General features: G+C 44.1%; 1 protein-coding gene across 14 annotated transcripts in view; it reads right to left on the bottom strand.

Moving 5' to 3' along the window:
• Positions 1 to 17,904, bottom strand: part of RUNX2 (RUNX family transcription factor 2) — a 330,028-nt gene that overhangs the window by 234,773 nt on the left and 77,351 nt on the right. For 13 of the 14 annotated variants that reach the window (XM_045058569.1, XM_045058566.1, XM_023254034.2 and 10 more), the window contains one exon: positions 618 to 967. In XM_045058569.1, coding sequence (XP_044914504.1) covers positions 618 to 967 — 350 coding nt within the window. Of the gene's footprint in view, positions 1 to 617; positions 1,452 to 17,904 lie in introns of those variants that run through there. The other variant, XM_045058572.1, reaches the window with a different exon arrangement.

Here is a 17,904-nt window from a genome sequence, read left to right as displayed (position 1 = left end):
GCCCGGCGCCGGCACCCCACGAACACTGGCCCACGAGTCCGGGAGGGGCCGCGGCCGCTGTGGCTCACGCGGGTTAGAGAAGGGGGCGCCAAGCCGGGCGGAGGGGCGTCCGGCTGGGACAGGACTGGGTAGTGGCGCGCGGGACCCCGGGGAGGGCGGCGCGGGCAGCCCGCGGTGTCGGGAGGGTGGGCTGCCCAGCGCGGTGGACTCGGGAGTCCCGTGGGAGGAGGCCGGGGCTCCTCACCCCTGGGGAATGGGGGCGGGGTGGAATAAGCCGGGGTGGCGGCGCCAAGAGTGGGCACCTAGGGGCTCCTACGAGGAGGGGAGACGGCTCAGAGGAGTGGGTTAGAACGAGGGGTAATGAAAGGATAAGGGGGTCAAGGGCCAAGGTGGTGGCTGCCGGCACAGGTGGGTGAGGGAAGGATCTGAGCGGGGTCATGCGCCCGGAGCCCGCCGAGGGATCCGGAGGAGGAGAAACAGTCGGGGGTCTCTCGGGTCAGAGCCACCAAGGTAGGAGGACTCAGAGGCCGTCCGGGACCCGGGACCCGCGGGTATGGGGACGCCGGCCGGCAGGTCCCGCGGCGCTCGGCCGGGGGCGGGGGGTGGCCGCAGCTTACCTTGAAGGCCACGGGCAGGGTCTTGTTGCATCGCCAGTGCGAGGGCAGCACAGAGCACAGGAAGTTGGGGCTGTCGGTGCGGACGAGCTCGGCCGGGTGGTCAGCGATGATCTCCACCATGGTGCGGTTGTCGTGCGGCGGCCGCAACCGGGGCACGGCGGCCGCCGCTGCCGCCGCCGCCGCCGCCGCCGCCGCCGCCTCCTGCTGCTGTTGCTGCTGCTGCTGCTGTTGCTGTTGCTGCTGCTGCTGCTGCTGCTGTTGTTGCGCAGCCACCACCGGGCTCACGTCGCTCATCTTGCCGGGCTGCAGGCTGCTGGAGGGAGGGCTGAAGCGCCGGCTGGTGCTCGGATCTACGGGAATACGCATCACAACAGCCACAAGTTAGCGAAGTGGCCGGGGGAGGGGGAGGAGGGTGGAAATGAGGGGCGAGGAGGAGGAAATTGGGGGGGTGGAGGCGAGACGGGGGGAAAGGGGATGGAGGTGATGGGGCCGAGGAGGTGAGAAATCAAGTTCGATGAAGCCGACTGCCGGGAGGAGTCTGACGGGGGCCAGCGGTGGCGATGCAGAGCAGTCGGGTTGGCGGGTTGGGAGACCCGGGAGGTGCAGATCTTGCCGGAGCTTTTGGAACGCCAGCGGTGGCAGCTGAGAACGGGCGCGGGGATGTGTGTGGCCTGGGGAGGCAGGGGGCTTCAGTTTGCAGCGTGGAGTGGGGTCCCTTGGGGCACCGCGTCCTGGGTGCGCTGGCGCCCCCTCCCAGGTCGAGTCCAGCGGTGGAACGGAGTGGATTCAGTAGTCCAGCCCCGGGGCAAGCATAGCCGCGCGCTCCCCGCCACCGCCGCGCCGCGCGCGCAGCTACCCAGCTGCAGGCGTCCGCGCCGCCGCCGCCGCCCGCCCGCCCTCCCGCGCTGCTGCCGCCGCCGCCTCCTCCGCGGCGGCCTCCGCTCCCCCCGCGCCGGCCGCACGCTCAGATTCCTCCCGCGGCGGCTGCCACCCCGGCTCCCCGGCTCGTCTCCTTCCTTTCCTTTTTCCTCTTCTGGCCTTCTTACGGCCACCTCCTTGCATCCATCCACTCGCTCCTGCTATTTGCAAAGCTCCCCTGACCCTCGCTCGTCGAGGTGCCAGGAGGTAAGTCGCGGGCAGCGGATCTCGGGGCAACGGATCTCGAGCCTGCGAATCGCAGCCGCTGCCGCCGCCCGCCGGCGAAGAGCAGGAGCCCCCGTACGCAGCGCGCAGCTTCCGAAGCCGGAGAGGCGGCCCTGGTGGAGGGGAATCTCGCCTGATCGCGTCCTCTAGCTTCTCCCCCGACCCAGGACCAGGAACCCCCTCTTGGTCGCACGAAGTTGAAGCGGAGACGCCAGAGCGGCCGGCTGAACTGACTGTCGTTATTTTTCGTTGTAACTTCAGGAGAGGAGGAAGGAAAATTCTTGAGCGTCTGTGCTGACTTCTCGGCACTCTTCACCCTTCCCCCACCCCACCCCCCACCTCTGCCGGAGCGGCTCCCAGGGAAAAAATGATTTTGCAGGGTTTGGGTGCCTTTTAGTCTTAAGTGACACAGAAAATTGGGGTGGAGGGGACACTTGTCAAATAGTTTTTAGAAACTCAAGTGCGTGGCTGGACACTTTTTCCTTCTATATTCAAACTTGTCGTTCCTAGAGAACAAGGATGAGGTTTATTTTTAACGACTGGAAAACTGTCAGTTGGATGATTAAAATAAGTTGCAAAAAACCTTGCTGGGGAAAAACCCCAGCAGTTTTCCGTAAATTGCAATTTTTTATTAAGTCTATTCTGCATCTAAAACTAAGACTAACGCCTTAACTTTCTTCCCCACCACTCCCGGGGGGGGGGGGGGGGCAAAAGATAAAAATACAAAATAAAATATCCAAAATGCTTCATTGGCTATTTATTTATGTATTTATTTCCCAATGTGGGTTAAAAAAGCGACTTTGGATCCCCCAAAAAGTTGCGGTCGAGAGGATGAAGGAGCACGGAAAAAAAGCGGCAGTTTTACCTAAAATGTGGTTTTTGGAGGCTGGGATTTCTAATGATTAGGTTTTTGTGGTTTATATAGACACGACTCTGGCTAAGGCGATCATTACGCTGATGAGAGTCAGAAGCACGTGGGTGTCTCCGACCAGCCTCAAACTGGGAACCTTCAAAACAAATAAAACAATGTGCGGCGCCCGCGGAAGCCGGGAAATCCGCTTGAGGCTCTTGCACCCCCAAAATGGGGATAGGGGGCCATTTCCCCTCCTGGTTGTGTATTGCTACGTCCCTTGCTTACTGTCAAACTCCTTTAAACCTCCCAAAGCCTGAAAACGTGTTTGCAAAAACAGTCCTAGTTGCCAAAGTTTCAAAGATTCGTAATAGGGTAGCTGACGCCACAATAAGTGATTTTATAAAATAAATGAAAAATGATAACGCTTCCCCCTCTTGAGTCTTGAGGAAGAAAGACGGTTGAGTCATCACTCTTCCCCCCCCCACCCCATCTGATTTAAAACAATTCACGTGCCCATTAATTGACGTTTTTACTGCTCACTCAGCGCAAACGCCTATGTCACCCTGGTAGCGACCTACCACGACCCTCCCTCCCGGTTTTTAAAGCCTTGCGTCCACTTGCTGAGCGGGAGCACGGGGTCTGCGCCTTTGAAGGGGCCTGGCAGGGCTTCGAGGGCGTGTGGGCACTCAAGAGGGGACCTGGTGCCCATCACGGACTGTGGAGCCCAGTTCAAGAGCAAAGGGAACGTGGAGGGCTATCGTAATGTGTCTGGGACACGAGGATTGCCCTTTAAAGAGATGCGCCGGCGATAGAGGGGCCTCCAACAGCTGGAGCGGAGGTGGGGGGCTCGAGGTGGTCGGTTAGGCGTGGGCCCTCCCGGGGGTAAGGACGGGGTTCAGGGGACGCTGCTCCTCCCTTCCTCTCCGGGGCTGCATTGTTACCTTCTCTTCCTCCATTCACTATTCCACGCCTCCCTCGTGCGCGGTTTTCTCTCCACGTTCCCGCCTCTCCCCCAAATCCCCCCACAGACGCGAGCCTCCTCGCCGCGCCCCTCCCGCCTCCTCGGCCATCCCACGGCCCGGTGACACATTCTGCATCACCCGCGATGACACCCCCTCCCTGACCGACTCCTCGCCCCTGGCCTGCAAGGCCTCCGGGCCCCACCCCCGGCGCGGAGAGGGTTCGAGAGAACCCACTTCTTGCGCTGAACTGGACGCGCAGCGAGGAACTGAGCGGTCTCCTGCGCGTGCGATGTTTAATTATCTTTTCCGTCACAGGGGAGAGCTCTAACCCCGGGCACCGCCGCGCCGCGTGCGCGCACACGGTCCAGTCTTCCCCAGCAGCTAGCGGCCGTTACCCCTCCGAAAAGAGAGAGACCAGAGTACGTCCATTACTCTCCTCTACCTTGCACACCCACTCACGTACACTCGGACACACACTGTCGCACAGGCACACACTGACACTCGTCGGTACACAGGCGCGCGCGCGCCCGGGCTTGCTAGCTGTATTTTCGTTTGGTTTGATTTGGTTTGGTGGCCCTTTAGCGGGAAGGTTTTATTTGGGGCATGTTGTACCACTGTCTTAATAGAGATGTCTGACTTTGGTTTTGAGGGGAAAAGTTACAGGAACTGTATTATTTCCGTAGTCAAAGGGAGGTACAAATTCATTAACTACCGTGATAGGTGATATGCAGCCTTCTCTGGGGCTGTCCTCCTCCCGGAAATCCATGGAGTAGGGAACTCCCAGAACATTTGAAGACGCTAAGCCGGTATTTCAAATAGAGGCGACCAGATGGGCTTTTTGAATAAAAGACTCTAGGGCAGTTTGAATTTAAGTAATCACGTCGGGGAATTTTCCTCTCTTTCTCCATCTCTGTTCGTTCCTTTCTTTGTTTTACTTGGTGGGTAGTAAAATATGGAGGCCTCAGTGGTCGGGTACCCTGACTGGGGATTTTAAGGGCAATTTAATCAATGGTGAATTATTTATTTTAATTAATCATGTCTGGTAATCTAGCTTTATAGCCTTCCTTGGGCATCTTCCCTCCATTTCACATTTCAGTGGAACTAATATAAGCAGCCCTTGGAAGTTACTAGTCTTGGATCCCTTAAAATATCCTACAGTTATTTATAATGTGGAAATGAAATTTTCCACTGAATACCCTAACATCGTTTCAGGTATCTGGCACAGAGATTTTCAGTCTCCTTTCAAAAATATCCTCTTGCTGAACATTCACACTTTCAGCTGGAACTGACTGAGCCTGGAACTCATGATGTCTTGGCTCAGAGCATGATACTTAAAGGAAGAAAACATTTTTACAGACCCCTAAACCGAACCTCTCTTGGTAATAGCAGGCCCATAGGAAAACCATGAAATTTTTCTTATGTGTATTTTCTGCTATAGTTCACATGATCTCACTCTTGGGTTTAGATTTTCTTCTCCTCCAAAATATTCAGAGCGGGTTACTCACTAGATTCCTATTCCTATTCAGAAATATTCATGTTTTCCGTTGTATGTTATGGCATACAAAAGAACATACTTTTTTTTCCTGAAAATGTGGGTACTCCAGAAGACACAGGCACCTTTTTCCCCTTCGTCTCCTTCAGTATTTAATGTAACTCTTTAGTAACAACACCTGCGAATTCTGACTTTTCAGTCTCAATGAGATGTGAAACAGTCAACTCATTTATCTGGTCAAAGAACTGAACTCTCCACACCAGGAACAGAGCCCATGTTCCCTATAGTCAGGCTCCTCTTATAACCCTTATGCATTATTTTAAATATACTTTTTCTTGATGAAAAGTAAAAAAAGTCACTGCAAGATCTTCAAATGGTTTTCAATGGACCATCTAATAAAGTGGGACAACCTTTCAGACATACAATAGAAAACCATGGACATATTGTTGATCCATAAAGTTTCGAATGTGTCATATGGGAAAACTTTGTAAACAGAAGCATCATTAGAGAGCTTTCCTCTGGATTGTGACTGAGTGAAAGCTACCCAGCCCTTAAAAAACAGCCCTGCGCTAGGCTAGGAATTGTCTTACTATATACTACAGCCTGTAGGCCAAATCTGGCCTGACACCTATTTTTGTATAACCCACAATTATGAATGATTTTTGCATTGACAAATAGTTGGGGGAAAATACAAGGATAGCATTATGTGAAAATGATATGAAGTTCAAATGTCAGTGCCCACAAATAAAGTTGCATTGGAACCCAGCTAGATTCATCTGCTTTTGTATCTGTCTGTAGCTGCTTTCACCTAAAACAGCAGAATTATGTAGCTGCGGCAAAGATTGTATGGCCTGCAAAACCTAAAATATTTAACATCTACTTTTTTGCAGAAGACGTTCACCAATCCTAAAATAAAAGGGCTGCAGCACCCTGGTGGAATTGGACAGAGGAAAGGAGTACATATTAAAGAACGTATATGCAGTATGTATGAGGTCTGGATTAGATTTTTTTTCAAGTGAAAAAGGTTTTCTTTAACTTATTCTTTTCTGTACAAAATGTTCATCAGTTAGGCTAATTTTTTTCCACTTAAGAATTTTGCATGTGGCAAAACAGAGAGAAAAGAATGAGGAGTTAGTGCTTTTCCACGAGCTCTTTAAGAACCATTGTCTTACATATGTCTGTAAATCGGTATCTTCCATTGCCCTTCAGAGCAGATGAGAAACTGCACAGATGAGAAGAGAGTAAAGGAACCTCCATGTAATGTGAACATGAAAAAATTAGTGAAGACTTTAAGAGGCTTAGTCCATCTGTTTTACAGATGATTACGCAAGAAACATAAACGAGCTTACCAAGAATTTTCTGGTCTATAATATTTTCACAAGTCCTACATAGACTTTTAAGACAGTTAGCTTAATAATTTAAGTGATCCCAAAGCTTTCTGACATATTTTTCCATTTTAATTTTTTATAGTGAAATGCTATATGATCTGTTTTAAGCTCGCTCAATTTTTTCCCTTTGTCAGTGGACCTATAATAACTCGCATGCCTGTAACAACAGTCGAAATGTTTGTAGTGGAGGGCTTAGCATCAGCAATCTTCCCGTGTTGTTCTAGTTAGCATTCCCACGGGCCCTTTTGGGGCATTTATAAGAGAGTACAGCATTGGCATAAAAAGGCTGACCCTTGCCACAGGATCTTCCAGAACCACATTTATGGAGCACCTGTCTAATTGCTTTTCAGGAATGTCATTGACTAAAGTAGCATGTATTGTATCTGATTACAATACCAACCCACAAAACAACACGCTATTCACTGGAAGAGACCAACATAATTTCTAAAAAAGAGTCTAATTTATTACCCAGGGGCCAGAGAAATAAAACTAATTTTCCCGAATCAGCCCTTGGATATTTTGGTGCTGGCAATTGTTCAGTGGCTGTAGCGGAAGTAGTGGAATATTGTATGTAAAGTTTACAGAGATCTGTGATGAATCATCTAGGAACACCTTAAAATTACAGGTTCCATGGTAATATAACCATTCTTTTTTGACGTGCTTGCCTATGACCTTCAAGGCACCGAGGAAGGTGACTGTCCAATCCTGTTCCCACTGCCCAGTTTCGGTTTAGACTTTGGGTTGGTGGCCTGTACCATTTGTCCCTTTTCCACACCCTGTCATCAGGGTAAGAAATGCAAATCACAGGGGCACCTGGGTGGCTCAGTCAGTTAAGCGTCCGGCTTCGGCTCAGGTCACGATCTCACAGTTCATGAGTTCGAGCCCCGCGTCGGGCTCTGTGCTGACAGCTCAGAGCCTGGAGCCTGCTTCCGATTCTGTGTCTCCCTCTCTCTCTGCCCCTCCCCTGCTCATGCTCTGTCGCTGTCTCAAAAATAAATAAACATTAAAAAAAAAAAGAAATGCAAATCATAGTATTTCCAGTCTATCTCACGAAGTACAAAGATCATTTGCAAAGTGTAAGAAATTCAAATTAAAAACTAGAGAGGTAGGAAAAAGAGAAGAGAAAAAAGTAGCAAGAGTCCAGCCTGGAGCCATCAGCTGTAGTCCTTAGGTGGGGCCAGCTTTAGGTTAGCATCTCAAGCGTGTGGCTCCCCAGGATTTCATACTCTGAAAATACTTTCTTTTTCTCCCCAGCCATGATCAAGTTCTGTACACAATGATTCTTTTATCTCTTTTCACTTCAAATGATTCCACTGAATTATCTTTTTGGGGGGTAGGATCTGTTCCTTAATCACATTTCTGTAAGGCACTCTTTTTCTTCCAGATCATTTTTCTTCCCTAGATGTGCCGTTATCAACTTACCGTCTCTCAGGTGCAAATTCATCCTTTTTTACCTGCTCTGTGAAAATGGATCTGGGCCTTTGTTTGTTTGTTTCTTTGTTTTTAAGTAGGCTTCACATTCCGTTTGGAGCCCAATGCAAGGACACTGAGATCAAGACCTGAACTGAGATCAAGAGTCAGATGCTCAACCAACTGAGCCACCCAGGTACCCTGGATCTGGGCCTTTCGAATACTTCTCCTTGCCAACTTCCAACTCCATTTTAGAAGAACTACCTCCAATTCTATTTAAATAAAATATGTTATTTAAATAAACATGTTTAAATAATATATTTTATTTAGATAAAATATAAAACATAATGCACTTAGAACCCTATTATCTTTTATTTCCATAAGTATACCTATGGTGTTAAGTTACTTAGATCCTTGTAATAAATTAAATGGATTATTAAATCTTTACAAGAGTTTTATAAGAGAGAATCTCTATTTGTGCCACTAAAAAAGTAAACTTTTACCCGAGTGGGAAAAAAAAGTAAGGCAACAACAACAACAACAACAAAAACCCCACAAAGTGTATTTGGCTTGTGTTCTATCTTCTGGCAATACAGTTCTCTTTCTGTTAATTCACATCTTTGCCCAGAGAACATATTTATTTCCGTCTCCTGAGTAAAACCTCTGTAGTTTCTGGTGGCCAGGTATGAGGCTTAACCATAACATGTTGATTCTTAGGTGTTCTGAAAGAGAGATCTTTCGCATGCCTTCAAATCAAACTCCTTACTTGGCTCGTCCTAGCAAGTCTTAATTAGGATTTTGGCCTCAACATTTAGTCCAGATTTATACGTACATGGCTAATCCACAAATCTAAAATACTAGGGGGTGACACCAGTTTCCTTATCGTCCAATAAGAAAGAAATGGATGAAATGTTCTAGCTCTTCATCTGATATGCTTAGTTTGAAGCTCATTCTTCTCCAAGATTGCTGAAAATGTGGGTTGCATCGAGTTGTTTCGCTGAAGATAGTCTGTTTTCCATTTTTAACTTGCTTCACTTGCTATTGATCCTTGTTGAAGTGTATTATTATGGTGTACCCATGACTGCAAAAATGGAAACTACTTGAGGTATACAACTTACTATATATTGTCATTCAAGATTTAATCTTGGCTGTTCTAATGCTGATAGTATTTGGTTCATACAAGAATAAATGTCTTTTTTCAAAGGCATTTCTGATAAAAGTTGAATTGTAAAAAATATATTAATAAGGAGAGAATGATTAGAAGTATATTGTATAAGAACTACAACTCATCTTAGCGTTAGCCTTGAAAATTCAAAGTATTAAGTCTTTCAATTTTTAACTTTGTTTTGCAAGCATTTATAAACTCAATCGTAACAATTCCCTCCAGGCAAAGGTCTGGCAAAAGCATTCAGTTCAAAGCCAAACTTTCTGTAGACTATTTCTTACTGCCAGTGTTAAAAATTATAAAACCAGAAGAAAAATAGTTGGAAGGTTGCTTTGCACTTGTCACTGAAAGAAAGAAGGGAGGCATAGATCTAAATAAATTAAAGTCTAGGGGCGCCAAGGTGGCTCAGTTGGTTAAGCGTCCAACTTCAGCTCAGGTCATGATCTCGTAGTTCTTGGGTTCGAGACTCCTGTAGGGCTTTGTGCTGATAGCTCAGAGCCTGGAGCCTGCTTCAGATTCTGTGTCTCCCTGTCTCTCCATTCCTCCCCTGTTTGCACTCTGTCTCTCAAAAATAAATAGACATTAAAAGCAATTTTTAAATAAAGTCAAAAGAATTCATCAGTAATTTGTATTAGACGTATATGGAAGAAAAATTAGTTTTAATTCATTCACTTCACCCTTGAACCTGTTGTGTTATGTGAAAAACCTACGTGGCCCTGATCATTTTAATTAGGTGCTCAATTTTTTGAACTTCTCAGTTGGAGAGTATGCAACTTGGAGCCACCGAAAGAAAAAACTTTCAGAAGGTTTATATTGGATTGGAGACTGGTCTCTTCCCTTTGAACTCCCTTCCAGGAGCAGAGCAACAGGACCATATTTGAACCATATTTCTTCTCAGCACATCTTAGAAGAGCGGGTAGCGCTGCAAAATGGGAAGTGCCCTGAGACGTCTTTTTAACTAACTCCCCATGAAACTGTGAATAAGGGCTCCAGACCAACGTGTCCTATGGCCTCGCAGAAACTTCCACCTGAAGATTTAATCCACAAATCCCTCAAAGTCAATATGTCCAACATACTCAGCTATTGTTTCAAGCAGAAAAGGAGACACAGCACACAGCACTTATTGTTTTCTTTATCTTAGGTTAGAGTATCACCGCGCACAGGATTGCGGGTTCCATAATGGTAGGCACTCTGTGTGTCAGATTCACAAGAGATCTGGAACCACACCACTGAAAAAGTCCAAGAAATACCATCCCTAGTCTATTCTATGTGCACACAATGTGAACAGAGTCCCCTGGCGTGGTATAATACGGCAGCCCTTGATAGCCCCTGCAGCTACCATAAGGCCTAGCATATGGTATGTGACCAATATGTGTATCAGTTGATTGAATGAATGAATATCCCCCCCTTAGGCAGAAACTTGGGTATTAGGATAAACTAATCTTCTCCATCATTTTCCACTTTTAGTCTGTAATTCTATTAATGCTACTTCCTTGATATGATTCCTACCTCCTTTCTTTTCATCTCCAGTACCACTGCATTCATTCAGGCCTCTCATCCTGAATCTCAACTGCAGTAGACCCCTAAGTTGTCTTCTTGCCTCCATTCATTCTCATCTCAATCTCAGTCCATCCTCCGCATTGCCATATGAAATATTGAGGAGACTGTAGAGCACTGGGAACTTTCTTACATTTTACTGAGAATGTGAACTGGGGAAAAAGATTTGGGATAATAGTTTGGCAAGAGTTAGTAAAGTTGAAACTGTATATGCTCTGCAACTTGGCAATTCTGCACCGAAGTATCTACCCCAGCTATAAAACGCATAGGAAAAGATAATATTGTGTATGTTCTACTGGAATAAAGAAATGAGAGGCTTGTGCTGGGAGGCAAGGGAGCATAGCTTCAGCCACCTCAACCCATGCTGTGCCCTGAGTGCTCAGGGATCAGTATCTCAGCACTTATGCTATGGTGGTAGTCTTCAAACCCGTTACGATGTGGTCTGCAATAGTATTTTTTTTTAAGTTTATTTATTTATTTTAAGAGAGACAGAGACAGTACAAGTGGGGTAGAGACAGAGAGTGAGAGAGAGAGAGAGAGAGAGAGAGAATGCCAAGCAGGCCCTGCAGTGCCAGCACAGAACCCGATGTGGGACTTGAACCCACAAAGCCACGATTTCATGACCGGAGCCGAAACCAAGAGTCAGACGCTTTACGACTGAGCCACCCAGGTGTTCCGGTCTGCTATGGCATTTAAGAATATTCATTCTGTTTTAGGAAAGGAGAGAAACAAATAAGGATGACAAACAAAACTAAATATAGAAGCCAGTAGCTTATGAGACACGTTAGACATAAAGGAAGGAGAACATGTGTGCCTAACATCCATTGGAGGGGATAGAAGGATGAAGAGCATTAAATATTCATGATATACTAAATATACATGAGGCACTCAATATTCATAAGGTCTTAAATTGGTATCCTGTTATTGACAACAATTCTGGCCCATGTGTCCTCCTCCCAATAACTCTGTGGCCACTCCTCACTCCTCAATCTAACTGGCAAGCTACAACTGTGGCCAGATGTACCGTAAAATATATGTATATTGGTTCTAGGCACCTTCCTTCTGTGGAGCAGTCTTGCACAAACCTCAGCTCTGGCTTGTATCCACATCATCAGGGCAAGTTTGAATACATCAGAGAAAAAGACAGGACATATGAACTTTGCATAATTCAGAATTTAAGTAGTATACTCCTTCCACCCTGTTTGCACTCTATCCTAAGTGTATTAATCTATACCATGTCTATTCCCTTGCTTCCTCTTCTGTTTTCAATTAATTCAATAAACTGTGATTCAAGAATCTTAATGTGGTCTGTAAGCCTTTTGTGCAGTGGCAAATAGCTTGTCTTAGTGTTCTTAGAGGCTGCTATTGCACCAAAATAATTTCCCACATAATGCTGGGTTACATGTATCCCTATAGGACATGAAAACTTTCCAAGGGAACATACAGTTTTAAGAATTTCCAACTCCTGAGGGTGCCTGGGTGGCTCCGTTGGTTGAGTGTCTGACTTCAGCTCATGTCATGATCTCACAGCTCGTGAGTTCAAGCCCCACATCGGGCTCTGTACTGACCGCTCAGAGCCTGGATCTTGCTTCGGATTCCGTGTCTCCCTCTCTCTATGTCCCTCCCTTGCCTCTCAAAAATAAATAAATGAACATTAAGAAAAACAAAGAATTTCCAACCCCCCAAAGTCATGTATACCCCTTCCTAAAAGTGACCTCCCTCCCTCCCTCCCTCCCTCCCTTTCTCTCTCCACATTTCCGTTTTCCCCTTTATAAAAGAAAGGATACCTCCTGGCCACCTTCCCTTCCTATTGTGCTTTGCCCCATGGCATAAAAAATCTCATAAAAAGCTGGCACCCAGAACCTCCATTATCGAGATGCCAAAAGCATCACTTCACTCAACTCCTTAAGAGGTAGCATTTCCCAAAAAAGGCATAACTTTCACGTTCAATAATTATTTTTTTAAAATTTTTTAAAAATGTTTATTTATTTTTGAGAGAGACAGAGACAGAATGCAAGTGGGTTGGGACAGAGAGAGAGGGAGACACAGAATCTGAAACAGGCTCCAGGCTCTGAGCTGTCAGCACAGAGCCCGACGCAGGGCTCGAACTCACAAGCTGCGAGATCATGACCTGAGCTGAAGTCGGACGCTCAACCGACTGAGCCACCCAGGCGCCCCTCAATAATTATTTCTTAAAAATTATGCATGCTGTTTTCAGCAAGTGTATAGTATAGTGATAATATTACAACAATTCAAGCTAGAAGAAGTATTTTAACAGTTAGAAGTTGTGGACCTAGAAAGCTTAACAATTTGCAATTTCAATTAACATACCTATTTTTGCTTCTGAGAAATAGTCTAGCATGACTAATAGAAGACTTTAACGCATAGGGGCGCCGTTTCGGCTCAGTCATTTAAGCAACTGACTCTTGATTTCGGCTCAGGTCCTGATCTCATGGTTTGTGAGATTGAGCCCCGTGTTGAGCTCTGGGCTGACAGCATGGAGCCTGCTTAGGATTCTCTCTCTCTGCTCCCCCTACTCATGCTCTCTCTCTCAAAAATAAAATAAATGACCTTAAAAAACAAAGACTTTAGGGGCACCTGGGTGGCTCCGTCAGTTGAGCCTCTGACTCTTGATTTGGGTCCAGGTCATGATCTCATGGTTCATGGGATTGAGTCCCGTGTCAGGCTCTGTCTGCACTGACAATGCGGAGCCTGCTTGGAACTCTCTCTCTGTGCCCTCCCGTGCTTGCTTGCTATCTCTCTCTCTCTCTCAAAATAAGTAAAATGAACTTAAAATTTTATTTATTTATTTATTTATTTATTTATTTATTTATTTATTTTACTAAGAAAATTTTTAATAGCTTTTTTTCTTTCTTTCTTTTTTTTAACATGGAATTTATTGTCAAATTGGTTTCCATACAACATCCAGTGCTCATCCCAACAGGTGCCCTCCTCAATACCCATCATCCACCCCCCCACCCCCCCCATCAACCCTCAGTTTGTTCTCAGTTTTTAAGAGTCTCTTATGTTTTTTAAAAAGACCTTAAAGCATAAAAATATGTTACATTAAGACACATTCTGTGAAATGAATGGAAACAATATAAAACTTTTGATTGATAAGATCTTGTTCATGTATTTTGCAATGGATGTAGGTGGTCTCAAATCAGTATGGTTTTAGCTTGCACTAAATACATCTGAAAGAACGATGTATATAGGTTTTATTTTTAAGTTGCAATCATTGCAATGCGCTGAAAATAGTTGCATCCTTGGCAACTATTTAAACATAGAATGAAAAATGTTAACATTTTATCAGTCAAGTCCAATGAAAGAAAACAGAAACATTTCCAGGAATTGTTTTTTTTAACAGAAGGAATTCAAAAAAGGTATTTAGAGACTAAAATTAACAACTCAGGCAACAACAGATGTTGGCGAGGATGAGAGAAAGAGGAACACTTTTGCACTGTTGGTGGGAATGCAAACTGGTACCGCCACTCTGGAAAACAGTATGAAAGTTCCTCAAAATGTTAAAAATAAAACTACCCTACAACCCCACAATTTCACTAGTAGGTATTTATCCAAAGTATACAAGAATCCTGACTCGAGGGGCACATGCACCCCAATGTTTATAGCAGCACTATCGACAATACCCAAAGTATGGAAAGAGCCCAAATGTCCATCGACTGATGAATGGATAAAGAATATGTGCTGTATGTATATAATATATAATATATATATAATGAAATATATATAATATATATAATGAAATATATATATACAATGAAAATATATATGTGTATATATATTTATATATATTATATATATATATATACACAATGAAATATTGGCGATCAGAAGGAATGAAATCTTGCCATTTGCAGAAATGTGGATGGAACTAAAGTATTTGCTAAGCAAAATAAGTCAGGCAGAAAAAGACAAATATCATATGATTTCACACATATGTGGAATTTGAGATACAAAACAGATGAACATAAGGGAAGGGAAGCAAATATAATATAAAAACGGAGAGGGAGACAAACCATAAGAGATTCTTAAATACAGAGAACAAATTGAGGGTTGCTGGCAGGGTGTAGGGTGAGGGGAAGGACTAAGGTGGTGAGGGGCATTAAGGAGGGCACTTGTTGGGATGAGCACTGGGTGTTATATATGTAAGTGATGAATCATTAACTTCTATTCCTGAAATTATGATTACACTATATGTTAACTAACCTGGATTTAAATTTTAAAAAGATCACCTTATGATAACTAATTTCAATAAAACAATTAATATTAAAAAATAATTCAATTTCAATATTATATTGAAATTTCAAAATTTTAATTTTGAATTTTTTTAAATTAAATTTCAAAAAAAAAAGGTATTTAGAGCTATGGAAGAGCTGAGAAGTCAACAGGGAATACAAAAGAGTCCCAAGGTTAGCAACAGGCGGAGTCACTCTCAACCCAAGAACATAAGAATGAAAGGAGTGGGTTTTGTTATCAGAACTCAGAAATCAGGGCTATCTAGGAGCCAGAAGCATGGTGGGACAACTCTGCAGATCCAGGAACCACAGAAGGAAGAGTCATTTGGTGTAATATGGAGCCACAGAGGCCATGTAGCAACTGCCAGAGACAATTCCTGAGGCTGAGGGAGGAGAGAAATTCCATGGCTGCTCCCCTCCGTCTTCTGATCTTCTCCCCATGTTTCCAATATTTGCAAATCATATAACTAATGAGGGTTTAGATTCTAGAATATATAAAGAACCTTCATGACTTAGAAAAAGGCAAACAATCCACCTGAAAAATGGGCAAAGATCTGAACAGATATTTCTCCAAAGAAGAAATGCAAATGGCCAATAAGCGCATGAAAAGATGCTCAACATCATTGGTTGTTAGGATGCATGGCTATCCTTTTGAAAACTGGAAAATAACAAGTGTTGAAGATGATATGGAGAGATTGAAACTTTCATATACTAATGGTGGAGATGTAAAATGGTACAGTCACTGTGGAAAACAATTTGGCAGTTTCTTAAAAAGTTAAACATAGCACCATAGAGCAAACTAATGACACCTAAGAGAAAAGAAAACATATGTTTACATAAAAACTTGTATACAGATATTCCTAACAGCATTGTTCATAATAGCCAAAATGGGAAACCACTCAAGTATCTGTTGACTGGTTAATGGATACATAAATATCCATTAAGTGGAATATTATTCAGTCATAAAACTTGAAATATGATGCTAAGTGAAAGAAGTCAAACACAAAAGATCACATATTGTATGCTCCCATTTATACAGAAGTCCAAACTACAGACAGAAAGTAGATTAGTGATCGCCAGGGACTGGTCTGAGGAGAGTAACTGCTAATGAGAATGGGGTTTCTTGGTTTCTTTATAGAGTGATGAGGGGTGCCCCGGTGGCTCAGTCAGCTGAGCGGCCGACTTCAGTGTAGCTCATGATCTCACCGTTCCGGGTTTGAGCCCTGCGTAGGGCTCTGTGCTGACAGCTCAGAGACTGGAGCCTGTTTTGGATTCTGTGTCTCCCTCTCTCTCTCTGCCCTTCCCCCACTCACGCTCTGTCTCTCTCTCTCTCAAAAATAAAAATAAACATTAAAAAATGTTTATAGAGTGATGAAAATGTTCTGAAATTAGGTAGTGGTGATCACTGCACAATATTAAATTGTGCACTTCACAAAAAAACATTGAATTGTACACTTTCAAAGGGAGAATTTCATGGTATGGGATTTATAGCTCAATTTTTTACAATTAATTTTTTTTAATGGATGAGTGAGCCCATTGTTTTTCAGGAGTGTACCGGGGGAAAGGACCTATAGCGCTTCAGCTGGGAAATTATTCTCTGGAAAGACCTGTGCATATGTTCCCTAGAACATATGAATATTCACAGCAGCACTGGAAACATCAGAAGTAAAAAGATAAATAAGTTGTAGAATATTTATGCAATGCAAAACTATCATCAGTGAAAACGAATGAATAGCAACATACGATATCATGGAGAAATCCGAGGAACCTCCTATTGAGCTGAAACAACAAATTTCTTGTATATAAAAAGACATGTAGGAGAATGATCATAGCAGTACTCTCCATAACAAGTGAAAAATAAACTACAGAACAAGCATCAACAGTAGAAAAGATAAATTACAGGGGCGCCTGGGTGGCTCAGTTGGTTAAGCGTCTGACTTCAACTCAGGTCATGATCTCACAGTCCGTGAGTTTGAGCCCTGCGTCGGGCTCTGTGCTGACGACTCAGAGCCTGAACCCTGCTTCAGATTCTGTGTCTCCCTCTCTCTCTGCCCCTCCCCTGCTCATGCTCTATCTTTGTCTCAAAAACTAATGAAAACATTAAAAAAATTGTTTTAATTAAAAAATAAAGGATAAATTATGATATATTGACACAGTGGAACTGTGAGCAATGAGAATGAATGAAACACACTTACATGTGACAATAAACTGAATGTCAGTCTCTTCAGCAAATGGTCCTTGGGAAACTGGACAACAACATGCAGAAGAATGAAACTGGACCACTTTCCTACACCATACACAAAAATAAATTCAAAATGGATGAAAGAACTAAATATGAGACAGGAAACCATCAAAATCCTACTGGAGAAAACAGGCAGCAACCTCTTTGATCTCGGCCACAGCAACTTCTAACTAAACATGTCTCCAGAGGCAAGGGGAACAAAAGCAAAAATGAACTATTGGGACCTCACTAGGATAAGAAGCTTCTGCATAGGGAAGGAAACAATCAACAAAACTAAAAGACAACTGATGGAATATGAGAAGATATTTACAAAAGACATATCAGATAAAGGGTTAGTATCCAAAATCTATTAAGAACTTAGCAAACTCAACACCCCAAAAAACACAAATAATCCAGTGAAGAAATGGGCAGAAGGCATGAATAGGCACTTTTCCAAAGAAGACGTCAGATGGCTAACAGACACATGAAAAGATGCTCAATATCACTTATCACCAGGGAAATACAAATCAAAACCACAATGAGACACCACCTCAACCCTGTCAGAACGGCTAAAATTGACAACTCAGGCTACAACAGATGTTGGCGAGGATGTGAAGAAAGGGGAACCCTTTTGCACTGCTGGTGGCAATGCAAACTGGTGCAGCCACTCTGGAGAACAGTATGGAGGTTCCTCAAAAAATTAAAAATAGAACTACCCTATGACCCAGCAATTGCATTACTAGGTATTTTCCCAAAGGATACAAAAATACTGATTCGAAGGGGCACATGCACCCCAATGTTTATAGCAGTGCTATCAATAATAGTCAAACTACAGAAAAA

This window comes from Felis catus, chromosome B2 (genome assembly GCF_018350175.1).
Source record: "Felis catus isolate Fca126 chromosome B2, F.catus_Fca126_mat1.0, whole genome shotgun sequence".
Taxonomy (NCBI): Eukaryota; Metazoa; Chordata; class Mammalia; order Carnivora; family Felidae; genus Felis; species Felis catus.
Note: the sequence above shows the minus strand (reverse complement) of the source record. Positions and strands in the feature narration are given on the sequence as shown.